Genomic DNA, 27286 nt, shown 5'->3' on the forward strand with positions numbered 1-27286 from the left:
TTATTTACATGAGCTTTACTACATAAGTACATCACCTTTCATTGATATAGTATGTACAAATTCAATTCATTTGATTCCTCTTTAAGCAAAACATCAGCTCCAGATCCACAAGAAAATAAACATACAACGTTTATAAAAAAAAAAAAAAAAAAAAATCTCTTAAGCTGTTGGTGGCAGGAGACTCATTTTCCTGCTTGGTCTGGGTGGTGTGATTTTTGTTTCCAAGTCAATAAATAACATAAAAGATCGCAAAGAGAACCTCTGGGTGCCCTGCCCTGCCCTGCCCTGCCCTGCCCTGACTTGGTGACATCACTGGGATTCAAGTAGTACTGTTTAGAGTCAGAATGATGCAAAAACAGAAGCAAGACATTCTCTTTTCAAATCCAGTAAATGTCACGTATGCATTGCTCAGCAAGTCGGAAAGTATAGGTATATCAATTCAAGTTGAAAGGGAAATAATATTATCATGAACTGACAGAATTTCTGGAAGCAAGCTAGTCAATGAAAATGGCCAAGCACGATGTGATCTTTCCTCAGGATTCAGTTGAAGTCATTTTTGAAATCTAAAAAAAATCATTCAGATACATTGTTGTCATTATGAACTTTTGCAGGCCTCGTGATTTTAGACTGTGCTACATTGTCCAAAGTTATACAAAGCACAACAAAATAACAATATTGCACTCCGCAGAATTCATCTCCACATTGGAATGTTGATCCTCTGAAGGACTGCACATGCACGCAAGCACACAAAGCCTTCATGAGGTGCTTTCAAATCGTTTTTTGGGGTCTGGGCAGGCAAGGGAAGGACGCATTGACCGGCCTCTTAGCCTCTCTCAATAGACAAATCCTTAACTTGAGCTTGCCAAGGAGTTCAACCCACTTGACATGCAGGATGGAAAATACAACTTGACTCTGCCTGCAATCTCAACATTTACAGACGCCAAAGAGGCATGAGCAAAGCTCACAACTTTTGGGAGGTTGAAATGTGGGCCACATGTTGGAAAGCACACTCGGAGCAAGGTGACAAACTACAGAAGGCTAAAGTTGCTAGGCACCAGCATACGCAAGCGCACCGTCACTTCTTGGAATTATTACAGGAGTGTCCAACAGAAGAGATGGACCCCACAAAATAGACAGAAATATATGTAGACATGTTTTTTAATGACGCAAGTGGCACAAAAGATAGATGAATGGAATGCCCCCTCACACACACACACACACACACACAGCCTTTTGTGTGAATGTAAATTTCCTTAAACTGTTGTGGAGTGTCCAAACGCTACTAAAGCACTAAAGCGCTGGCTGTCGGAAAACAAACAATGGCTTTAGAGTATAATCTGGAACATGAAGAGCAACTCATACCACCAACATTCCCAGAGTAGCAAATGTAGCTACTAAAAGGGAAATGTGATGAGCTTGTGGTTCTCAGGTCTACATTTGGAGTCAAAAGAAAGCCGAATCTGCCAGAATCACCATGATAGGTCGCAGTAGTAGTAGCAGAGCCAAAAGTGTGGGATCTGACTTGCGGAGGAGGGAGGTCCCACAGAGCTCCTACTGAACCTCGTGAGATGTGCTTCCCGCCGGCCCCAGTGGTACCGGGGACGTGGCCTCAATGAGGGCGGGGTTGAGGATGATTGGTAGCGACATGGGCGGGACTCCCACCTGCAGCGGGGAAGCCAGCGGTTGGATGATGAGTGGGGACTGCTTCAAGGCTGCACACACTTGACCATGAGGGGGTTGCGCCGCTGCCACCGGCATCGAGGGCAACGTTGGGGAAGATGATCGCTCTGCTCCTGAAAGACCCAATTTCATTTCAATGTCAACAGTACGGATCAAATCTGAGCCAGGTCTCTTTTCTGAAATCGCTCAATACGTGAAGGAGAGGTGTCATTTGAAGACGCTTTGCTTTCTTTAAGAGAAGCTGCGCTGTCATTATTCCCGTGCGGAATCATTTGCATGCGGTACCGTTGGAATTGGCCACTTGGGTCTCTTGGGGTGATGCTGGCCGGCTGGGAGTTGGGGATTCTGCAGGCACAGGGACAGGGGAGGGCGGTTGTTGGAGTGCAGGGACCCCAGAGCCCTGCGGTGAGGGAGGCCGGCAGGATGAGGACGGTGGCTGCACCTCAGACGGAGCTTCTGAAGGACCGAAAGATACAACATCACCAATCAATATCAAGTCACTCCAATGAACATGCAAAAGGTTTCATCGTTGAAAAGTCAGTATTGATGGAGCTATACGTAGTCCGGAGAAGAAACCACAAATGTAAGAGGGACATGATGACCTGGCCTGGCATTGGCAGATGAGATCATTTGCCAGTTCACACTTGTGGCTCTTATGCTTCGCTTACAATGTGCCATTTTGCAGGTGAGGAAGTGAGAAAAGAAAAAAGAAAAAACGGTCTTTTTTTGTTTATTTTTAGCATGCAGTCCCAAAAGTCAAAAAGACTGGCTTTTGGTGGTTTTGCAATACATCTTGCTATCGTATCATCGAAATCGATTCTAATTGATCACTTGAAATCAGTACCTGGTAAAACAGTCTGTTTAAAGAGCTCCTCTCTCAGGTGAGGGAGGAAACAGTCGATTCGTTCCCACGTTATTTCCCACAAATCCGAATATCTCGTCTTGGAATCTGGGCTGCGGAAGATTTCTGCCGTGTCCATCACCAACAGCATGTTCTTCAGAGATTCTGGGATAGCCTCCAACTGGACACGGCAACACAGAGGTACGTACATGCACACACTCCTAAGGTCTCAAATGACTTTTGTTCTCACCAATAAGTCACTGGATCCTGCATGCATGTACTTGTCCATGAAATCCAGAATGGTAAGCCACAGGGCAGCAAAGGTCGGCAGGGACAACAACGGGAGGAGGTGCTGCAGAAAAACCTGCGGACGTGACGCAGACGAAAGTAAAGAAAGTTTGCCCACAGCACGAGCCTAAAAGTCAAGGATGAGGATCTTTTATCAAGAGGAACTGCCTGCCACAGGCACCTGAGAGCCTGATGCCCGCGGGCCCCTACACCTTTACAATTGGCCATAGATAGCGCAAGCTCATCAGCTGCCTTCAATATACGTACAAGCAGTTACTGAAATTCCAATGCCAATCCAAATACGTCATCCACAGTGCGCCAACCTTTGATAGGATAGTGCAGGCTCTCATCCTGGTCTCCTCCATTCCACCGACATCGGCCGGGCTGATGTTGTTAAGCTGCTTGGTTAGTAATGGAAATAGCACCTGCGAGGAGATCATTGGCTTGGCTTAATATACGGACGGACGGACGCCTTCTTCATAGTCTGGAGTTGATGAAGGTTCACCTTATTGAAGCAGGACTCCCACTCCGTGGCATCGAGCGTCTGCAGATCGTGTACCAGCAAAGCCCTCTGGAGGTAGTTGAGGGCCTGCATGCGCACTTGACGTCTGGCATCGCAGCACAGCCAAGCAATGCCTTAAGCAAGAGAGAATGAGCACAAAATGTGTCAAACAAGTTGAAAGGCTTTGATTGCAGATTAAACCAGGGGTGTTTTCATCATTCAAACAGTACACTTGAATCGTTGTATGCGTTCAAATGGACTCTTTTAATACGCTGCTGCTGCTGCTGCTGCTGCTTGTGTAGCTCGAGTGCGTTATTCAAATGAAGAAACGTGTGGCAAAATGAATGGGGAAAATTACAATTCAAATAAAATGCTTCATTAAAATGTCGACAGTGTGCATTCCTTTCTGTGTTGTGTGCAAAGAAACGACAGTTTGGGAGGACTTTCTTTCTTTCTTTCTTTCTTTCTTTCTTTCTTTCGACTACGATTGCAAGTACGTGTACATGCCAAGAGGATGCAAACCTTGCAGCAGTGGGCACCAGCAGCTGGTCCACAGTGTCTGGGAGTCAGCTTCAATCTTCTTACCAGCAGCCTCCAGATTGCACTGTTCTTCTGCCCAAGAGCTGTAGATGCTGGCAGCCCGAGTGTGCAACGTGTGCATTAAATCTAAAAGCTGAGCGACATCAGAACCACATGACACAATCATAAATGGGCATGCTTTTCAGCAATCTTTCTGTAAGAATCCAACATAAACATCCATCCATCATGCCATCGCAAACTCCTGGAGGCCATTGTGTTTGGTCAAAGCGATAATCAATGACATTGGACGGAATGAAAAAGAAGGCTCCGGTACTTACATCCCGACTAACCTGTAATGACAGCGTATGGTAACCTGCCGGGACACCCTCGTCCTCCTCCTCCTCATCGCTATGGCAACGCGACGGACGATGGCCGGAAGCCCGGCTCGCGCCTCCTCGTCTTGTGCCGCCGCCGCCGCTCTCTTTCTCCTTTGCGCCGCCGGCCTTCTTCCTCAAACGAGACTTGGCAGAATCATATCTATGACTCTTCTTCTTGTCGTGGTTGCGGTAACCTGAGGATGGGGAGAGAGAGAGAGAGAGGCAGGCGCAACCTCTAACTTTTGCTTATTGAGGAACTGCAATGATTGATTTGGCGGAAACTGGGCCTGAGCTCAACTTGGCTTGAGAGTTAACTAATGACTCAATACGGGCGGGAAGGTCGTCATTTGTTACATAGGACAGGGACAGAGAGGTTCAATGAAGTCAACATGGTGCATTGTCACATGTGGGCATGTATCCCTGTGTCAGTGCTTTGTCATTTGTACCATTGCAGGGGCGTTGAAAAATAGCACCGACGCACTTTCTGCCAATGCGAACCACTAACCTCCGTTGAGACTCGCCTCCACGAAGACCCGGATGGCTCGAACGCACAGCTCAAAGTTGTCCGGTGTGACGTGGGCGGCGTCACGGACAATGAATGACAGCGTTTCCACACACTTGATGAGAGACTTGGTGTCGTGCTGGCCGAGGTCCTGACCCAGTGTCAGACTGTACTGGTTCACCAAGGGGTGATTGAGTTGCGCTTTGGAGCCGACTGCCGCCGGGCTCTTATTGCTTTCTAAATCCTCCTTTCCCACCTAAAAACAAAAGTTGCGGCTTGGAAAAACAATGTCAAAGCATCGGCTCATGCAAAGTGCTACGCGGCGTGGGTTACTGACCACCAGCCATCCACCGCTCGCGACGTCCACGTCTGTTGCCGAGCGAGGGATTCGGGCCTTGCTGTGTTGTTCCGTGTAGACCTCCGAGTCAGATGTGTAGCCACGATCTAGAGTCACTTCGCTCGGATGCGGGGACGGCAACTCGCTATCTGACTGAGCACCTGGGCGGGCACGCACGGACGGACGGACGGCGATTGAATGCAAAAGACCAATACAAGCGCTCGGGCGTTGCATTTTTTTCCTACATGCTGGATCTGATACACAACTTATCCGTTGAAAATGTACTGAATCCAAATGGTGTGTGCCCTAACATCTATAGGCCGAGAAATAGCTCACCTGTTTCAATGTCCGTGCTGGCAGAGGTAGTAAACCGAAAAGAGGCCGGAGGTTTGACTCCAGCACCGATGCATTCGAGCAACGAGAAGAGCGTGTACCAATGCTCGGTACTGTGGATGTTGGCCGCATTCGTCTTGAGCAGCTCGTGAAGGCCATAAGCCACCTCTCGGCTTACCCGGGACAAAACGTGCGCTTTCATCATAAGCAGAAGACGCAGGGAAAGCAGCACCTACGTGTGGCATTTCAAGAAAAGGGGCAATGAAGAAGAACAGAGAAGCGCCTCGATGCCGCAATGAAACGAGTACATGCAGATGGGTCATCGACACATTTCCACGGCCTATGTTCCACCGAAACGCCTCCATCGTAAAGTCTATTCGCGAGGTCAAATTTCACATTCAGGGCTGGTGGAGTTTTCGTCAAACAGTTGACCAGTTCACTCAAGTCAAATGGATGGATTGATTGATTGATGGATTCATTCATTTATGTAGCCCTTCAAAGTGTAACAATTGCGATGAGCTAGTTGGGAACTCAATTCAAAGGATGCATCTTTTGTCAGACAGCCACTAAAAAACGATGACGGCCGTACCTGAGAGCTAATATCTTCACGTCGTAGCAAGCGGATGGCAAGTCGAAGCAGGCCTACGACAGCCCTCTCGACCAAGAAGCAGCTCTCGTTAGCGTGGACGCACAGGTGACACAGGTGCTCGCGCACTGTCTGCCACACATACGACACACGGTCTCTAAAAGAAGAGGAGAACTATTTGGAAAAACACCTTCATCTTCCACCACTCCATTGCGTTCCCACTCCTACCGATTTTCCATGACAATACGCAGTAACATCTCTAAGCAGAAGGCGGCGTCCTCTTCGTCGTAGGTCTCTTCATCGGGGGTGACCGATATCAACGCCTGGAGAGGATCATTTAGTTATTCTTTCGTTTGAAATCAAATAGCGTAAACAAATTGACTTTTTTTTTAGCAACAGCAACAACAACAACAAAAACAACGACTCGACAGTAGCAGGATATATCAAAAAATATATATATAATAACAACAACAACAACAATTACCTTCATTAATTCCTGTAAAGACTCCAGCTGGAGAAACTTGCTCTCTGTGATCATTTTCTCGGGGTCACATTGCTGAAGATAAAGACAAAAATGTCATTACACAGCGGACCCTTGTGTAACTGCGCTTGGGCATCATAATTGCCTTGATGCAAAGGATAGCGGCCTGTTTGGCTTCTTGATTTTCCATCGATGGCCCTCGAAGTCCAGACTGCTCAGCACCGCTCAGTGTCAGCCAGTTGACAAAACTCAGCACTGCTGACTCCCCACTGAAATGAGAAATGCTTATTTCTTTCATCGCTTGAAAAGCTGATATTGAAAACATTTGGGAGGGATGGGGGAATTATTTATTCATTATTATTGTTAGATTATTCACAGTACCGAACGACGCACATACCGAATAGAAGGAGTTTCCTCTCGTTGAAGAGAAATCGTTCCGTTTGGTTCGAGAAAATCCTCCACCTGATTGGAAAAAAACAACAAGGCCAAAACAATACGGACAGACTGCCAGTAGGTGGGAGCAGAAACCTCCAAATCAAACGGGAGAAAAGTGTAGCTCTGCAGCAACTCAAAGAATGAAGTCACCAAAAAGAAAAGAAATAATGATCCAATAAATAAGCTACAAATCGAAGTGACGGCCGGAGGTCCCAATACCAAATGAAAAGGCACGATCGAAACTGACCTCAACCATGGCTTTGGGCAGGAGCTCGGCCCTGAACAGCTGCAGCATGGAGTCCATGATGTTCTTCCAACCCTCTCTCAAGATGTTGCCATGCTGATGGGCCAGATCAAACACCGTCTTGGCGGCTGTTTGCGCCTTTGGGTTGCTCCCAAATACAGTCGGGAGATTTTCCACCGACTACAAAGGAGAACAAAGAGTCAGATCGATACCAATGCCAATGCCAACGTTCCATCATCTGTCAATGCAGTCCGTATCCTGTTGCAAACACAGAACTTGTTTCGTTTAAAACGGACCTCCATATATTTTCTCTCTTATCTTCAGACCTTGAATTGGTTTCACATGATATCAATCCTGCGGTGACACAGCCTTTGCGAAATGACATCAAAGAAAACATTTCCGTGTCTTTTGCCAATGAATAACAACGCGGTGGTGACAAGTGCACTTTTCCCACCTCACTGCTCAGAGTAGTAAACTTGCACAGCGAGATGATCAAATTGTCAAAAACATTGTTGAATCCATAGTGAGCAGCAATCTTGGCACATTTCCTGCAAACGCACACACACACACACACACACGCATGTTCAAAAGCTGAGCATCTTCTGATTCAAGCCAACTGTCAAGACGATACCTAAAGCCGGTAATGGCCTTTTGGATGATGTTGTCATCCAGACTCTTGTCAAAGACGTAGGAGAGCGCTGCGATAGTAGGGCCCCAGGTCATGGTGAACAAGTCGTGGTCGTAGCTGCCGGGCGGCAGGTGAAGAAAGATCCCCTCTGGTGTCGCGCCGCGGTGAAGCAGCACACTCCACACGTAGTTCTCCTTCACTAAACCCATCTGCTCGTCTGGCATCACAATCTCGTCATTCCTGCAAAAGGAACATACATTGGTGCTCTGGGCTCCTATTGGAGGAAAGACACTACTCCAGTGTGTACTCCAGCTTACTTAATGGCATTGTAGATATCCTCTAGCATGTCCTGATTAAAATCGGTGTTCCCATTAACTCCCTTCAGATTCTTCTTGAATTGCTGTTGAAAACGAAAACAGCCGTTGAATTGCAGCTCGTCTCGTGCCTTGATTTCAAGTGAGCATACAGTGAACAATTAAAAGGCTTGCTTGCTCGCTTGCGGGTGACTGACTCATGACGTGTGTCACTTAATATGGTTAAGTCTCCAAAACAGGGATTAGGGCAAAGATCCTCCAGTAAATAAACACCAGGGCTGAGTGATAAGTGACGGACGGACGGACGGACGGCCTCAAGTCGCAGGTCGGTAGGCTTTGCTAAATGTTGACGGCGTCAGTTCATATTCAAAGGCTCTGATGCTCGGCATGGTTTTCTCACGTCAAAAAGAAGCACGGTGCCAACACGGACTACTACTACACATTGCAACCTGCTGCGTTGCGTCACTCAAGTGTTTGGCGCCACTTTTATTGGGTCTATCGAAATGATTGTTTTGGAGCCAGAGCCAACTGCTCAAATGCCTTTTTCCCTCCCTAACCTACAAATGCCCTCTTGGAAATGTGATATCGGAAGCCTCATTCCACATTCAAAGCACATGGAAAAAAGGGGGCAGGGTGAAAATAAAAACTCGCGATTTGAATGAAGACGTGTGGCCCAACCATCCATTGGCAAAGACCCCAGAGCCTGTTTAGTCTTGGGAATCTGCCACCACGGAACATACGTAGGTAGCAGAGACAACAGACGAAGCGAGCGAGCGAGCGAGCGAGCGAGCGCCTCCCCCCACCGACCGACCCTTACTCGGTCGACCGTTTGGCACCAACGAGTCGGCCTCTCAGACAGACCACCGCTGCTCGCAGCTGTCGAGCGAGGGCTTTCCGAGTCGCCCGGCTCAAACGGCGCAAATGCTAAAACCCCCGGGGGAACCAACGTGGCACCAGCGAGAGAGACACTGGCAACAATCGATCAGCTTTTGCTTCATTCGTACGGAATGTGCACATTTGATGTCGAGCTGATTTCATCTCCACTCAGGTTTTGTTGACAAATATTGACATTTTGTGAAAAGTTGGGCAGAAGAAAAAGAATAAATGAGCAATCACCAACCTCGACAGTCATGGGGATATTCTGTTTTCGGACATTGTGATTATGCTGGTCAGTGTTCAACATGATCACAGCGTAGGCCAAGGCGAATCCTGCATCGTTGGTCAGGAAGGGAGAGCCGTTTACTTTCTGCAAAAAGGAGTAAAGGGATCACGGCACGCTTAGAAGCCAAATTACATGCAACCTTTGGAAGCCAGAGAGTGGAGAAGCCGGCCGGCCAGCCGGCCGGCCGGTCACGCTGAGTCCTAATAACTCATTGACGCTTTTAAGATGGCTATTTTGGTGTTCGAGCCAATAGAAGGTCACGACTAGGAATAGTTTCCAGGTCACATGCTTTCTCTCGCTATTACGGGAAGACAAATGTTGTCGCCGTCGAGTAGGTCTTTCTCGTGCCTTTGACCCCCGCTGCTGTCATCCGACAACAAGAATATGCTCGTCTGACACTTGTTGACTTTGTTGTCACCGTACGCATCATCAGTTGAACAAACGGGACGGGACGCCCTTGTTGTGTGCTGTTCAAAATGGACGGCAGACAATTTCATGTCGAAAGAATTCATATCGCCATTAGGTGTCTTACATGCCAGTTGTCTGTAAATGTTTCCAGAAGTCTTTGGATGACAGGAGCCTCGCCGGGTAACCTGAAAGCCTCCAGGTAAAGCCTCAAGGCCTCATCGATACGAAGCCCTTGGAAGGCGAACGTGCTGCCACGCGACAAAGGAAATGGGAATGAGGGCCAAAGCTAGCTAGCAATCAATCATCAAGCAAATTGGCAACTCTCTTCTTACTTGACAAAGCTGTCGAGGAGCTCCAGATTATTGCGATCGCTGACAAATTCCCCGATCATCTTTTTGTCCAATCTGGGATTTTCTCGAAGCCACTGGGCCACTTGGTTGTTATCCATTGGCTGATTGAGAAGGCCTTTCTCCTGAAGGAACTGAATTCCCTTCTTGGGTTTCAGATTAAATTGTTCCGTTCCGGTTATCAGAAGCTAGGAAAAAGGCAAAATCAACAACGTGATGACGACAGAGGCACTCTATTGTGTTACACTGTGAAACGGTGTGCGTGCGTGACACCTTTTTCTTTGTTCTGATTTCCAGCAACTCTTGGGAGTCGGGTAAATTGGAAGTGAAACGCTGAGGTTTTTGAAAGATTTTCTTGTCATCTGGAATGGAGAGAATATGACCCTTTGCTGGAGTTGTATTGCTTTTTCGATACAATGAAAAGCATGCCAGTCGCTCATCTTACCTGCGTCACTCTCTCTTTGCTCCTGTCTACACCGGTTCATCTTTTCTGCCATCAGATTTCCACTGGTCACTGGGCCTCCTGGACCACCATCCACAAGTGGAAAACCATTGGTACTGGCCTCTTGAATAGGATCTGAGAGACGCACGCGCATCATCAAAATCTTAATGGACATATAGTAAAAGTCAGGACATGATCAAATATTGAAAAGAAAGTCCAGATCTCCCACAAGTAAACAATGTTCACGTAGCCAACTATGACTGGAGTTTACCAGCTGTAGCATCCATTCCAGTTTTCAGGAAACTTTCTCCCTCCGCTGGCACTTTTTCCGACCGAGCGGTGTTGTCGGGCACTTTGGCTTGGCAGTGGGCCTCGGTGCTGTCAATCACAGTGAGTAGAGCTTCGAGTGACAGAAGGTGAGTGGTGTAGAGCTGCCCTGATACAGGGAATGCATTCTGGCGGGTCCAAATCAACAACAAACAAACAGCATTGGAAAAAATCATGTGTCATGTCAATGTGTCCTCGACTGGAGACGGCCAGGCGGCCAGGCGGCCAGGCGGCCAGGCGGCCAGGCGGCCAGGCGGCCAGGCAGCCAGGCGGCCAGGCAGCCAGGCTGCAGCCAGGCAGCCAGGCTGCAGCCAGGCAGCCAGGCAGCAGCCAGGCAGCCAGGCAGCCAGGCTGCAGCCAGGCAGCCAGGCGGCCAGGCAGCCAGGCGGCCAGGCGGCCAGGCTGCAGCCAGGCATGGGACGGGCTACCTTTGACAACAGCTTGGTCAGGTCTTCAAATAGATTAGAGCAGTAGAAGTCGCAGTCATAGTTGATGTAGAGCTCAGTAACAAAGCTGGGGATCCTCCACAGCTGGACCAATGCCTCCAAAGCCATTTCCTTCATCTCATACGGCATCTTCATATTCTCTGACGTGATGATGTCCATCAGTTTCTTAAGATACATCTGTCGGGTTATGGGGATTACAACAAGTACTATGTTCTGTTACCTTTCGAAAAATGACAAATAATGACAAATGCTCATTACCTCCAGTTGAAATTTAAGATGCACTCTCATGCTTTCAAATAGCAAGAAGCACACTCGTAACGACAAAGCATAGAGGTTCATACGGTCCATGCTCAGCAGCTACGAGAAGAGGGGGGGGGGGGGGGGGGAGAAAGTTATTCACCCTCATCATTCACCTGCCATCTTTCATCAAAATTGAGTACATTTACGTTTTGAATTGGAACATTTCTGGAGCTAAAAACAGACAAAATCTCATGTGTATAATAATAATAATAATGTACAATGAACTACTGGGTTCTCAAGCTACCACAGTTTACCTGGAAAAGATGCCTGCAAAGCTCATCTTTGATGAGTCCGAGCAAAGACTGGTAGTTAACAAAGTGCGCCGACTCCAGGGCTACATTCAGCAGTTGCAGGCCCATGTGCATCATTGCGTCCGTGTTGTGGCGGTCGTGAGGGTTGGTCAAGGAGATTAGAAAGCGGAAGAGCTCCCTTAGACACGGCAGACCATAGGGGATGAGGGATGCGCCTAAAAGTAATGGCAGGAATGTGCAAAATGGTGAAAAAGTCATTTTTGTTTTGTTTTGGTCATTTTGAAACAATTTTACAGCACCGGTGCTAAAAACGGACAAAACTAGAGATGATAGACGCTTTCAAAATAGGAATTAAAATGAAACAAATGAAAAGAGACACTTTTTTTTTTTACTCAACATTCTAAATGAATGTAGAAGTGTAATAGGGTGCAATGACTAACTCCAACCAGCAAAAGGCAGCCTTTGCAGACTGAAGGGAGGCAGCGAGCCCGACATGTCTAAACTGCAGGCTGAGAGAAAATAAACATGTGTTTCACAGAGAACTAACTTTGTTGAATATTCTCACCATCTCTTTGTGTGGACTGTGTGAATCGGACACCTCGAGGATTGACGTAGTCCATGTCGTGGACAGAGGTGCTACTTGGCTGTTCGGCAACCGAGTCTTTTTCCTCCAGGACTTCGGGGATGGACTCTACCGATGCCGATTGAGTCGCTCTATCGTCCGACTTGAATGGCACGCAAAAGGACACGGAGCACATTCTGAGCATAGGATTCCCGCATTAGCCATCTCAAAAGATAGGCCTGCGAGCTCACCTGCGCATTGGCAGAGCCAGGATCGGTCTCCAAAAGTGGGTTAGCGTTGCCAGGTGTAGCTGCAAACAAGCTACACTGATCCAGGTCAGAGAGGTCTTCCCGAGAAGTGGTTTTGGAACACGAGTCGAAGCCGCTGTCTGTGGCGGTGGGACTAGAGATGGATGAGCCGGCACTCTCTGAGGCGGGCAGCGAACACCTTTGCTCCGTTGAGACGACTGCGCCTAAAAGCAGAACAAGGACAGCGAGCGAACAGGGATCAGATACAATTGGAAAGAAAGGAGATTTGAAAGCCCTTACCAGACAAGTTGCTATTACCGAGGTTGGTAGACTGGGCGGAGTCCATGGCTCCAGAAGCGCTCGGCACTATGTGGCCAGTCGCCTTTGGTGAACGTTTCTGCTTTTTCCATTTGGATGACTCACTCATCCCACCTGTACGCATCTTCAACTGAAAAGACAATGCGCCTGATTCAACTCCCCAAAATTTGGAATGAGAAACAAGGCCTGGATAATATACCATGCTTTGTGTACAATCTTGTATTGTATTGTATTCTGACATGTTATCCAGCAAGTTGCTACTATATGACATGGGGCGGACAAGAAAAGAGGATTTGGCTTTCCCAGATTGGGGTCAGCAAGGCAATTGGATGGAGTGAGCCGCAACATGGTTCATTCTTCCCATGGGCTCACCAATCTTGGAGGGCCAAGGAACTCAGATTCAGTGCGAGCCAGTCGATGGTCAAAGGCTGGGAGGGAGCCTTGAGTTGCATTTTTTAGATCTATATACGTATATATATTTCTTTTCTTCAACTACGGACAATCTGATCCCACATGACAGTGTGGGGTCGGTACTCTTAAAATAGGGAGCGGGAATATTTTCGGCCTTAATTTAAAGTCATCTTTCTTACCTGTACGCGTTTGTTTTTCCATAAGATATTGTAAGCCTCAGAAAAGAAGGGGAGTAAGCAGGTGCCCATGATTAGTGAGAGGAAACGTGGCAGCGGCACAAAAAAACATGCAGGCACAGTTATGTACAAAGCCCATCGGGAAATTGTTCAGTGCGTCACTTTTGGAAATATCAGCCATGTTCCAGCCGTATTTGAAAATGTTGGAACGTCATCCTTGAGATGAATTCATTTGGAGTATACTTGTTTGAAGTTCAGTGGAGTTGACATGGTTTGACAAGTGTCTTCAGAAGGTTGCACGGGATGTGCTTTGGTTGGAGGCAGGAGATGGAAGGCCACAGAAAAAGGCTGTGCAGCTTCGAAGCTCTTTTACTTTGAAGCTACATCCACTGTTGTTGACGATGCAACTTCCAAAATCAAATCACATCGCAACAAATGACTTGTCATCCATCCATCCATCCATCCATCCATCCATCCATCCATCCATCCATCACCACTGGCAAGCAAGGAAACGAGTAAGTGTCAAAAGAATGGGGAGAAACATCCACATACAGGGTCAAATTACAAGCAGATCAACATTTCATTACCTTCTTCATGCTGGCACCGGCGTAGGTTTTGGCCTCCTCCTTAAATTGGGGAAGTCTTTGAGAAAAGGAAACAGACATTTTGGTCAGAAGCCGACCTGTCCACGATGTGAAGCCCTTTGAGACTGCTTGTGATTTAGGGCTCTACAAATAAACTTGACTTGACTACTTCCCAAAATGGATTCAATTGGAGAAAATCATGTTGCATGACTTTGTTACGTCTTATAAACTAGTGATTTGGAAACACAAATCAAAATGTGCCTTTCATAAATGTAAAGCTGCAAAATGGGATTGTTAATGCAAACAGCCACCACTACTATGTTTGATCAATTACTATACAGTGGAAATGCAGCGGAATTGGTTTCTTTTCTGTTAGGTATTCAATGTTCTCTGGAGCAGCCCTGTGTAGGAATAGCCTGTAGGACACTTTCAAGCCAATCAATTGGTGGGAATCTCAACATTCCCTGGTGAAGCCAAGTGTCTGTCTGTGTGCGTCTTTACAATATTGTGGACTTAAAGGCTTTACTGGAAAATGAGATGTCACCAGCAATCAAATTGACAAACACTAAAAAGGAAAAAAAGAAAAAAAGGGGGAGAAATCAGCCCCCAGTGACATCAAGTGTGATATTCGCGAGTTGTCTCACAAGGATGATTATTGGATGAGCTGTGGGTCCAAGGGATTAGCCTGCTAATACTCTTAGAATCCACGAGACGAGCGGCGCTGCTCATTCAAGGCTCCATTTCATTCACATCTCTATTATCCACCATCTATGGCCAGGAGGCGGGTGGAGCTAAATAAGGTGTGTGTGCGTGTGTGTGTGTGTGTGTGTGTGTGTGTGTGTGTAAATAATCCATTCTATCATTTGAAATGACGTGTCCAAGCAGTCCTAGGTTCTCTCTCTTTTCTTTTTTATGAAATGAAATTCAAAGGTTTTGGCACTTTGCAATAACAGGATCAATGAAGCAAAACAATCGACAACATTTGATTATATCTGTATTCAAATGAAAAAATACAAAGCACCTCGCCACAACATATTTGAAGGACGACGACAACCGCAGAGAATGTAGCTCATTACATCAATGTACCTGCTAAACAGTAGCTGCACCATATCCACAAGGGTGTGTTCGGCCGATTTTCTCAGGAGCTCTGTGTCAACACCAAAAACACAATGCGTGACGTTGGAGGAAAAAAAAATAAAATAAATCAAGAAAGAATCCAAGTTGGAATAAAATGGAGGATAGTGAACCAACCGCTCAAGCGCATCTCAAAGCAGATTCGGAAGCAGGACTGCATGATCTCACAAACGGATTCATTGGTCAGGTGAGCTCCAACTGGTGTCAGCAACAGGGTCCTTAAGACCTGACAGACGAGAGGAGGAGGATATCACAAGCTTGGACTTGACAGTCTACTTTCAAATCAATGACATGAACACGCATTGCTTCAATAGAATAATAAACAACGGTATTGCTCTAGCACCAAGGAGATTGTGAAGCTAATGTACCTAGTTGTGAAAATATGGAGACTAAATGACACTACCTGTAGAATTTTCATAAGGACCACCTCATCACTGGCAGGGTCCGTTCCGACAAATCTGGCGTGCGTTACCGCATCGGCCATATTCTCGATGGCCTCGGCGACACCTTCGTGGTTGGCATCTGCAAATACAATGTTTTCCATACGCTCTTTATTAAATAGAAAGAACACTTGATGACATGACCGACGTGCTGGACAACAAAATATTACAATATGGGTCAGAGTCGAGGGAAAGAAAAATACAGAATCTTTTCTGCTACCCAGGAGACGGCAGTGCTCAACTACACCGGGAGGGGGTCGTCTGATTTCCACGATATTTTCGGAAAGATCGCTAAGCTCTTACCTATTAAGCCGTAGGATAAGAACTTATTGACAGATGTAAGGGCGAGGCCTGTGATTGGTCCCGTGGTATCTTCAGAGCGGACCACCTCCAGGAACGGTCGTAGGAATACGTTGGGTTCAACGTCGGACAGTTCTGTAAGGGAAAATACAAACTACGATGAGACAGCACATCATTGACGTAATCCTTTCATATGGCAGCAGGTCTGGGAACCCATCTTTCACGGGAACATTCCAAGAGAGAGGGTGGGGTCATGGGGGGTAAGGCAAATCATAGAAAAACAACAAGAGGCAAAGTTAGTGGAGGGAGACGCGCATGGATGGCATAGTGAAAGCCGCCCTCACCATACTGTGCAGATAGATCATGGCTCCACTCCAGGTATAGAAAAACAAGTTGGGCATCAAAAGAGCTGCAGCCAGAGCCCAACTCATTTCCAAAAGTGCACATGTGACCACCTCGAATTAGAGCGTGCTATCCAATAGCCCTGCCTACGGCTTTGTTTGGAAATAAAATATGGAATCATTTGGAAACTCAAAGAGGCTTTATCTGCCGCCAAGGCCACTTGAAGAAGGCTTCTTTACTTTCAAAGGCAAACCCATTACTTTCTGCTTTATTGAATATTTTTTCACCTGCTGTTTTATTTCGGGTTAAATCTGAGGGCTTTGAGCAGTCATACTTTGAGGGGGGGGCGCAACCCAGTGTAAATTCAGAAGCAAGCAAAAGAAAATGGGAGCTTTACGCCAAGAAAATACAACCAGAGAATGCATCATCAAAAATGCATCATAATGGAATTCATGCTGAGATTTTTAATTCTTGTTTATGTCTACAAAAAAAAAACAAGCTTTTGGTGATGCATTACGGTTCCGGGTTGGGGGGAAAAAAACTGGTTGTATTGGGGGAAGCAGAGTGCTCTAATGAATCTGTCAATAGATCTTGATGAAGACTTTTTCAGAGGTGATCCCCCAATAAGTGCTATAGCTTCTTTCCCAAAGAGCAGATTGAAAAACTAAATTGTGCCGTATTGATCGGGATGGCCATCAGTGCACACGGTCGGTCGCTGCTGACTGACTGACTGACTGACTGACTGACTGACTGACTGACTGACTGACTGACTGACTGACTGACTGACTGACTGACTGACGCCGTCAGCAATCATAAATAAAGCCCACGAACAGACTCGAGATTTGGAATCAGCCTGCGGTCACGGTGAAACAAGCCAAATGACCTCCACTTGCAACTGACAACAACTAAAGAAGTCATGTCATTTGAGTTTGCTCATTAAAGCCAAATCAAGCATAAGATGAATTTCTTGGAAAGTGGTCGAAAATGTGTACAGACTGATTGAGCACTAGCTTCATCCTTTCAAGCTCCATCTTTCTGCTCGGAGTATCCAGCCATGTGTGGATTACTACTCCGAATGACCCCAGCAGAAAGCAAAGGTGCGCCGGTGAACCTCAAACCTCGGGATAAAGCCGGCTTACTGCAGAAACAGAAGCTCGCTTTAACACATGCACATCTATTGGCACTGGAGCAGAAAAGGCTTAGAACCAAAAAAAATAAATAAAATAAGGGAGATGAAACCGAGCCGTGTTGTCCAGACAATGACGAAAAGAAGTGAACATCAGAAATGAAATACAAACACGAGCTACTATGTAGCAAACCTTGTGACTATAAAACCATCATTCTTTCCATCTGGAGCGTCGACAGAGAATTTTGTAAGGCTGCTATCTAAGCAGAGTCAAGAGTTAGACAAACAGGGCAGTCTTAGGCAGAATCCCACAATTGAAGAGTGGAGCAAGGACATCAAAAGCAGAGTAGGATTACCTTGCAACTCTCGTCAAGGTCAAAAGTTCAATTTAGGGACTGTTTGCGGAAGGGCTATTTGATACTTTTGGATGGATGTGGCAAGAAGGAAACGGCAGGAATAAGATCCCAAAAGGCCAGGAGCAATCGATGACTCTTAAGTGTTTGTCGGACCTGCTGTCCTCCTACAATTCTCCACTAATGACATTCCCATGCGGAGATTCCAGAAAGCACACACTGGAAAGGCAAAGAGCAGCACTGTGATCTCATCAGAAGACAAGATCATCGGAGCGATGCCACTGCACCCGCCGTGCTTTTGTCTCACCACAAAGACTTGATAGAAGCCATCAATTATTGATACTGCATGTACGGAAATACGCAAGTCTTGGAAAGATGGAAAGGCTGTGGACCTCACGTCACATGTAGATAGTTCACAAGTAGCAAAGACAATGCGTTTGTGCCGTAAAGTACGACGAGCTCCCGATTGGCAAGAGCGAATGACTTTCAAACAACAGTGGCTTCCTTCCTTCCTTCCTTCCTTCCTTCCTTCCTTCCTTCCTTCCACGGGCCATTTCAAAGCACTGATGCTGGATACATTAAAGCCTATCAGGTTTAACCCCGCCGGAGCGGCCCCGAAATGCCCTTTTCTTAGTCTTTGGACTGCTCCTGGACTGGCTTAGCGGACCAAGGCGACAACTGTCATAAATGATTCCCCTGTGGATCCACATTCTAGGATCAGCTTTAGGGGACTCGATTTCAGAGCACACGGGGAGGGAGGGAGGGAGAGTCATCTATGAAATGTGCAAACAAGACTTAGGTACCTGTCATTCCGCTGGATAGTTCACTTGAGCTCTTATCATAATAGCTAATAAATTCATTGATGCTTTCAGCAGCTGGGGTGTCAAAGTCATTTTTGTCATCGTTTCCTTCGCTTCGGAGGGTCATTTTGACTGTCGACCCAAAGAAATGGAATGGATGAAGGTCAACAAAAAGATCAATAACTGGTTTCGAAATGACAAACTCGTAAAAACTGTCCACATTTTTAAAAAGATGAATGAATGCTACTAACAATTGATATCAGATTTATATGGCACTTTTTTCAGCCACTCAAAAGTGGGTATGCTACTCACGCGCACATTCACACGCGGGTGCTAGTGGTGGTGGTGGTGGTAAACAACATTCTGCAACTACAGCTGCCCTGCCCTGCCCGGAAAAGCGTGGCTGCCACCGTGCACCTACCGACCACCGCCTGACATTCCCATCCATCCCAAACACCGGTGTGACAAGGTGTCTTGCCCAAGGACACCACAAGACTCAAACAGAGCGGGAAGGGAATCCAACAGCGGAGCCTCCACTTACTGGACAACCCTGATTTCCAATGGTTGGGTTGAAATTTGCAAAGTGAAAATTGAGGGAAAGGTGAACATTGGCGTCACGAGTCTATTTACAGTGTGCGCCTCTAAAATTGGACGTTTTGGGCGCTTCTAATAAAAACACAATTGTGTGTAGCCCTCGACTTTGACTAATGTACTAATTTCCAAAGAGTGAATGCAAATTAAAAACATCGACTCCGGCCTTCATTGCTAGACAAATAAAAATAAATCAGAAATCCAACGGCCTCATTCCGGTGTTTGTTGTGTTTTCCGAGGTCTGGGGGAGTAAATGAAGCCAAAACGCTAGCAAAACCAAAGACACGCATCAATCAGAATAGGTTTGCATAACTTGTTACTTAGCGGAAGATAAAAAAACACAAGTCTACACGTTTGAATAACTTGTTACTTGGTGGAAGAAAAAAAAACTATCATTTATTGATAATACTGAGAGACTTTTACAGTTGAGAAACATCCTGTTAATATGATGTGAGGCCTTTGAAAACATGTGGACAAATTCTTTCCCATGAAGTTGAATTCTGCAGTGTAATGCGTCTGTCTCCTCCCCAACTAACCAACTAACAGCAAGCATGCTCTGCTCTGCTCTGCTCTGCTCCGCTTTGCTTTGCTCCGCTCTGCCTGCACACGCAAGGCTGCGTCGATCCAATCTGACTGGCATCATGGCCATGGAATGCTGAAGTCCACATTTTTCCCATTCAGCAAGGAAAAGCGGCCTTTCAAAGCCAATCAGCTAGAAATGTTGCTTTGTTTTTATTTTCGACTGAACTTCCTGGAACCTATTATGGAGCTGTCAGGGATGTATATTTAGCTATGGCTACACAGGGCCTCCTCATCCCCTTGCGCCACTGCTCATGTCACCTCTGATAAACAGAAAAACAATCGGTTATTGCTTTTGTCACCTTTAAAGAAAATGGCACCCAGCCGTCATGTGGTCAGGCGCTGGTAGATACAACCCAAGTCTGGAATCAAAAGTTGCCAACAATATGCAACAACTTGTCGGGGCGTTACGGTCCAAACAAAGTAAATTCTGGCAAATGGTGGGGGGGGCATTATTCCAGCAAGCAGGTTCAACGTGCTCTGAATCCAGACCTGCGTCCTGCTTCCTGCGTCCTGCGTCGACTTCCCTTGAACTCGAAACCTCGGCTCTTTCGGGTCCAGAACTGCCAATCTGAATGGATTCAATCAAGCGGAAGGACTCTGGCCTTATGCTAGGATGGCAACACGAAAAGATTAGCAACGGAGCCCCGATAGGTCGGTTCACCTTGGAAACCGATAAAAACCAAAAAGAATCCAAACATTTTGGTACGGAACATCCTAAGTACAGCCGTTCATTTGTAAAGTGTCAGTCAGTGGTGTTGAGTTGAGAGGAATTTATGCTTTAGTTTGACCCTTTACTTGACTCACCAATAACAGAGAAGTCCACAAGTTCATGCTCCTTTGACCCCTGAGCCTGAGCGACCAAACCACCCAAGAGACCGACCGGACTTCCGTTTGTAAAGACTCGGTCGGGACCTGCGACGCAGCTTCAGACTGCTATTTGGAGGGATAGGCCACCCAAACAAAGGTAAAGGCTCACCCTAATCAATGTCAAAATCCCAGAGCTCAGAAGGCTATTGATGCCAGAAGCACAGCGGGCTGCCTACCAAGCGAGTCCAGGCTGGACACGTTCAGAAGGAACCAAGTGGTGGCCAAGCAGCAAAAGAGAAAATGGATCACTATCTCACACTTGGAAATGTGCCGTATCTTTGTACGACAAATGTGAAACCCAAAGCTGTGAACGCTGCTTCGAGAGAAGGGAGTGAACACGGTGGTACATAGCAGCAGATCCATTTTGCATTCAAAGCCATCAACACCTCGTTGTCTCTGCGTCCCCTCGTCAGCCTACAACTGTCTTGCTTGGCTCCCTCACCACTGCCTTTCATCCAAATGTCTTTTCGGCCATATGAAAGGTGTTGTCGGGTTAAAACGCTCCTGGTTGTATGCATTTGCTTTCTTTTTTGGTTCAGCTCAGAAATGGTGACTCCCCTGGACGCAGAATCCTTCCTGGCAAAATGACAGAAATCCAAAGTCTAGTTCCAATTCAGTAGCTCGGGCGAGCTTACTACATATACATGCTATGCTGTTCCCGCTCTTACGTTCTCGGTTCGAAATACATCAACATATCCGCGACTAGTTGTTTCGACCTCTTCGACTTGGATTGCTTTGTGCGTGAAAATCCAAGTTCAAGTTGCTGAACTTGCCTTCGTTTGGGAAGTTTAGCTGAAATGCTGTCAACACATCAAGATCCAGCAGATGACAACCTGTCCGTCGTCTAAACTTTCCACCCTTTGACCCCTGCAGACATCTCGGCGCGCGTGATTAATAGCTCTCGACTCCTTCCACTCGTCACATTGTAGGGAGTCTCTGATTCGGGACAACAGTTGCATCCTTTTTTCACACCGGACCTAAGCCCTGCCTGTCATTCCCCAGTTAGGGCACTGTTGAAATTGACAGCGACAAACCACAACTAGATGTCAAACCTGGAGTGAACGACTGCTCTTCAACGAACCTTATGTGTAAAAGATGAATAGGCAGGCAATACTGGATCTGCTTTCTGTTGACAGCTGCCTACAGCAAAAAATAGATTTGTAGAAAAACCAAGGCACAGAGGATCAAAGCAAGTGTAGCCTGACGCCGCCGTGTATTGTCTTTTGAGCAGGTCATCAAAATAACACTAACGGCAAAGCGAGAGTCTCTTCCGTGATCTCATCTTGAAAGCGACATGACCCGAGCGAGGGTCAGGCGGCGGCAGACATGTCGACAATTTCCATGATGTGCATTCTCTTGGCTCCAAATGCCAGCGCGCGTAAACATATTTGCATAAGTGGGTGAACGATATGAAATATGGTTCCTGCTCATTGGCATTTAGCAGCTGCCTTGCGCCCGCCCGTTCAATCGGGAGTGATATATGTGCAAAGATCAGATGGCATAGGGAGGGGGGCGGGAGGGGAGGCCACCATCAGTTCCCATGTGCTCAGACCATGACCCACCCCAGAGACGCCCACCAGCGCCTGGCTGGCCACAGCTGAGGTCTGAGAAACACACACACACGACCTTGAAAGGAGACTAAGATCGGCATCACGTGCAATGCATTCTCTCTCCATGACTGACGTGGAAGTAAAACGCGACCAATTAAGGATGGATGACTGCCGTCTTCGACACGACGAGTGCTGCTATGTGGCCAATAAGTGCCTGACAGAAAGTCGAGACATTCCCGTTCAAAATCACAGGCTTTTTTGCCATGATGCTAATTTTGTCATCGTGGCGTGCAATCGTCATTGAGAGTGAATTTGGAATATTTGGATGGATGTGAACTATCCACCAGATCCCACAATGCAATTTGAAAGTATTCATGACTAAGTAGGCAACATCCTACTCTCTGGTGCCGATTCCAGTCAATTAGATGTGTGCTTGTGAATGTGTTCAGCAGTGTTGGAATCAAATGGAGGAAAGCTGCAAGTCAAAAGGCCACTCAGGTTTTGCACCACAGGGGCCGGCTGGCTCTTTTGAGCTCTAAACCTGCATTTGTATGAATAAGAATGAAGGGATTTACCGCTGCAGGAAAAATGGACCCCCATTGCAGCCGAGGGAGGGAATTTTGACAGGACGGAAGATTCGAAAAGCTCCGCGACTTACGTAGAACGCGGAGCAGTGTCTAACAAAGGCTATTCCCCAAGCAGCCATACTGCTAAGCCAATTCAACAACAAAACAGCAATGGTACCCTCAGACCCCAATGTTGGCATGGAAGTATTGTACAATTTGGGAATATGGCGTTCACCCCGAAAGTACAAGCACACGCTCGAGGCCAGCGAGGTGCCAGCCGCGACGCCTCCCCCTCGCCACCCACCCACCCGGGGCCCCGCTGCCTCGGACAATGTCGAGCCAGTTGACGGATGGCGCCACGTGTTCCATCAGGGAGCGAGCTTCTCTTTTGGCGCTCGCTCTCATTGTTTCAGTCCAGAGAGAATTTTCAAGGAGATGATGGAAACTTTTTTCCTTGCGTTTCAAACGAGGGCAACACTTCCTTTCCCAGAACAATTTATCTCTCTCCTTGACAAGACAACCTGCTATATTTACCCAACTAAAATCACAGATGATATGCTTCCAGCTGCACAAGGCTCTGGCTCTGTGGCACATGCTCCCGTCAATCACGCTGCGTCAAACACAACAGCCGTCAGCCAGAAAAGAAACAACAGAGCGGAGACCCGGCCGAGGTGACAAATCTTGAGGGAGCCAATTCATTCCGTTTTTGGAAGAGCAGACGCGCACGCTTGACCGAATGGCATTACGGCGCTTTGATAATGCAGGTTCAGCTGGGAAAAGCACAATGCCTTGGAGCAGCAACTAAACACAGCCCACCCGCAACAAAGGATTGTGTGCGCTGTTGAATGAGAAAGTGATCGAGGGCATGTTTGGAGTTTTTGCTGCTGCTGCTGCTGCTGCTGCTGCGATCATGGAATAAGGAAGGGGGAAAAAAACAGGAGGGTTGGTGGTGAATTTGTCGGCCAGCAGTGCCTGTCCATCTCACAATGGCAGCGGCATTCCCTGGAGACAGACAACAGCAGCAGCAGCAGCAGCAGCAGCAGGAACAGCAGGAACAGCAGGAACAGGAGCAGGAGCAGGAGCAGGAGCAGGAGCAGGAGCAGGAGCAGGAGCAGGAGCAGGAGCAGGAGCACCACCACCACCACCACCACCACCACCACCAGCACCACCAGCAGCACCACCACCACCACCACCAGCAGCAGCAGCAACGCACAAGCGCATGGTGGATTGACTGGCCCAATGCTGCTGCTGCAACTGGAGATGAAGAGCTAGCAAAGCTGCCTGGCAGGTCTCATCGCAAATGCACCACGGCGTGCCGTATTGTCCGAGGCAGCTCCATCCCGTCTGGCAGACGTCCACAAACCCAAAGTCATTCAATCACGTCACCTCAATTTGCTACAAAGAAAAATGGCACAAACACCAAAAGGGGAATCGGGAAACTACGGAGATTCAGCCAACGCTTTTGCACCAATCAATGTTTTAATGGCAGCTACACAACGAGGCGATGTCATAGACGTCAGCCAATTCAAATTCGCACCACCTTTTACACTAGGAAAATAAATGTCAGGGTTTGAAGCGGAACGAGGCTGCCGCTAATATCGAGAAATACGTACAGTGTCAGTGTTCCGAAGCCTTATTTGAGAGGAGCCTCATAATTGTTCAGAGAAAAATATCCATTGCATCCTAATTTGGAACGCAGTGTCATCTTGCAAGTAACCTGCCCGAGCGAGCGAGTATGGCAAGCGCAAACCTTTCATGTGGCTGAGTAGTTCCTTCAGGTGGCCAAAGCTGTTCAACAACGGATCCTGTTCTTCATCCTGACAGCAAGCAAAAGGAGAAGGGGTGGCACAATATTAGTCTTTCATTTGGAAACCTTCTTTTTGCTACAATCAAATCAAATAGTACGTCACAAATGTCAACATGAAGATAATCAGACTGCTTTCACAGAGGAGGAGGGATTGGAGAATATTGACAGCTGAAATTCGGACCATTTGGACAGTTTGACATTGAAAAGGGTAGCTCAATACATGATTGATCATCAAAAATCATGATGGAGTCATTTAATGGTCGACTCGTTGTCAATTAACGGATGATTGAATTGCCTTCTAGGTGTGTATGAAGAACGAAGGGGAATATTTTGGTCACAGCTCAAAAGCAAAGTGTTAGCCACTTACCAAGGGAGTGTGGGTGTTCCATCTGGAGTTCCTCTTGATAGCCCCGGCAACAGCAGTAATTTCACCCTGGACAATGTAGATTCTTTTGCCCACCATGCTGAGTTCTGATGGGATTTAATCAAAGTGCGAATGACTGAAGTGAAGGGAAGACTGATGAAGATAGATTTCCGTGGACGCTACTGCAAGCAGTAAAGTAAGAGAGCAGCACAGCTTTTGCATAATCATTCACTTTGTAGAGCATCCCAAAACATCTATGATGAGGTGGCTCGGGCATCTCACCAGGGTGCATGTCCCACCACCGGTAGGAGACCCCGCGGGATGCGCTGGAGAGACTATGTCTCTCAGCTGGCCTGGGAACGCCTTGGGATCCCCCAGGATGAGCTGGACAAAGTGGCTGGGGAGAGGGAAGTCTGGGAGTCCCTCCTAAAGCTGCTGCTGCTGCCCCCGCGACAGACAGAAGAACTGCTACATTCTAAGCTAGGCTTATTCTTCAAAAATGACATGCAAGATGTCTTCCTTGTCAACACCTAGAACCAATATGGATTACAGGAATCCAAATCCTGGGCTGTTCATATTTGAAGAGTGCATCTGAAAAATTGCCGGATTAACCTTTTACTTGTGGGAGCCATTCCAGATAAAAGCCCTACTTGAACGCAATATAAAGTGCACATGCCTCGCTGCTGAGTAGGTGGCACCACCTTCTTTTGCGTTCATGATCAGCGGACAAACACATACATCAGAAGGGAGACAATGATAGCGAGGATGGCTGGGCCTGCAGCATTTGCTGAGAATCCAACACGGCCACAGCCGCTAGATTTTTGATTTTGATGACAAAATCAAATCAAAAGGGTGAAAAAGGGAGGCACCGAGGCGCACTGGTCAGCACGTGCGCCTCACAGTGCACATGTTGCAGGTTCAATTCCGGCCCTGGTCTTCCTGGCAACTAGTTCAGGGTCTCCTCCGTCCACTGCCTGAAATCAGCTGGAATAGGTTTTTTGGAGGTTTTCATGCAGTAAAAACACATGATAGAAAAGATTTGCATTTTATTGAGTCAAATACGTATTGGCGAAGCATGGCTTAGAACTTGGTGGTTTCTTGCAGTTAATTACAGCTTTTCTGCACTGATCAGGAGGACTCTTGGTACACTCCTCTCGGCAATTCATCTAGAAATCCTTAAAGCTTTGTGGTTGTCGCTTGGCAATTTAAAGTTTCACATCCCTCCACACATTTCCTATGGGATTAAGGTATCGAGACAACTTGGCCACTCCGTGACCTTACTGTGCTGCTTTTTGAGCCACCCCTTTGATGCCTTGGCCGTGGATGTTTTGGGTCGTGGTCGTGCTGGAAGACCCAAGCAAATTAGTGAGGGATCAAATACTTATGTCCTCGACTGTACATAGCTTCAAGTAAATAACAGACTTGTGAATAAGTCACCCATCCCTTCATTTCAGCATGCAGCCTCACGTTCCAAGGGTCGTTAAGAACGACTCCTGTCAGCAGCAGGCTACGTTGTTCCGATCAGCGGTGTTGTCATAGTGAATGATGGCCAGCGACCACAGCTCGAGTCAGATTTGAAGCTACCTGTAGCAAAAGCAGCCTACAAGACTGACAGGTGCAACTCGCATGTAAACTCTCTTAGATTGGTCGCCTGCAAACAACATGGCTCTGTAAGCATAACGCTCGCGAGAAATGGGTCTCCCCGAAAGGTTCACCAGAAAGGAAAGAAGCATTACCTGTGTGTGCGACTTCTACTTGGAAGATGGAGGCAGCTCCGTGGAAGATACTGACAACCTAGCTGCGCAGGCTAGCAGCTAGCCGGCCGGCCAACAGTGAGTGGAGAAGACCAGTATTGTAGTTCAATTCACCACAACCTATAGACAAACCACAAATTTGGGACATTCCAAGGGAAATTGGCATCGACTTTCCACGCACCGCTAATTTATTCGATCATCAGTAAATGGCGCACGCTTAAGAAAAAGAAAGCAGAATAGCCCTGCAGTAGCTGTCACTCTGGCCCTGGTAAACACACTGACGTGGAAAAGGCAATGCGCTCTCAACCGCACTTGAAAACGGCATTTTGATTGACAGTTTGGCACACGCTTACAGGTGGCCTAATAAGGAATATAACAAGGCCTCTTTTATTTGAAAACGTGCCTTTAGTTTTGTACAAACCATACGATCTGTTAAACTACATATAACAAAATAGAGAAGACGAACTATACTTAAGCAAAAAAAAATAAAAAATAGAGGCGGAACTAACACAGCAGTAATGTTAGTTAGATGAGCTGTAGAGCGGAAGTGACGTCATCTTCCCCAGCGACTACATTTACTGACCAGGATTTCCTCAGAGGAAAATTCCCCTCACAATTAGTTTATAAATTGCGCATAAAACTTGACTATACTAATTGCAGT

General features: G+C 47.0%; 1 protein-coding gene across 6 annotated transcripts; it reads right to left on the minus strand.

Moving 5' to 3' along the window:
• On the minus strand, positions 1 to 26937 carry gbf1 (golgi brefeldin A resistant guanine nucleotide exchange factor 1). 6 transcript variants are annotated; one of them, XM_037270930.1, is made up of 42 exons: positions 26807 to 26937; positions 26608 to 26745; positions 24875 to 24978; positions 24451 to 24517; positions 15927 to 16058; positions 15587 to 15705; positions 15301 to 15409; positions 15136 to 15196; positions 14053 to 14107; positions 12861 to 13008; positions 12564 to 12784; positions 12316 to 12475; positions 11754 to 11965; positions 11458 to 11556; positions 11182 to 11376; positions 10698 to 10881; positions 10430 to 10561; positions 10258 to 10346; positions 9970 to 10172; positions 9762 to 9885; positions 9188 to 9313; positions 8071 to 8153; positions 7757 to 7993; positions 7580 to 7673; positions 7129 to 7305; positions 6844 to 6908; positions 6592 to 6715; positions 6450 to 6521; positions 6194 to 6288; positions 5969 to 6122; positions 5383 to 5611; positions 5047 to 5207; positions 4713 to 4965; positions 4169 to 4401; positions 3834 to 3984; positions 3315 to 3445; positions 3133 to 3234; positions 2772 to 2885; positions 2526 to 2702; positions 1966 to 2146; positions 1506 to 1793; positions 1 to 1466 (listed from the first exon to the last, which is right to left on the minus strand). In XM_037270930.1, exons 3-41 carry the CDS (start codon positions 24968 to 24970, stop codon positions 1552 to 1554), a joined length of 5607 nt encoding a protein of 1868 aa, XP_037126825.1. In that variant the 5' UTR covers positions 24971 to 24978; positions 26608 to 26745; positions 26807 to 26937; the 3' UTR covers positions 1 to 1466; positions 1506 to 1551. The 6 variants fall into 6 exon arrangements, with proteins under 6 accessions (XP_037126825.1, XP_037126826.1, XP_037126828.1 ...); XM_037270931.1 differs by having other exon boundaries at positions 1 to 1793; positions 24875 to 24984; positions 26609 to 26745; XM_037270933.1 differs by having other exon boundaries at positions 1 to 1793; positions 12879 to 13008.
• Positions 26938 to 27286: the final 349 nt, after the last annotated feature.

This window comes from Syngnathus acus, chromosome 15 (genome assembly GCF_901709675.1).
Source record: "Syngnathus acus chromosome 15, fSynAcu1.2, whole genome shotgun sequence".
In the NCBI taxonomy this organism is placed as follows: domain Eukaryota; kingdom Metazoa; phylum Chordata; class Actinopteri; order Syngnathiformes; family Syngnathidae; genus Syngnathus; species Syngnathus acus.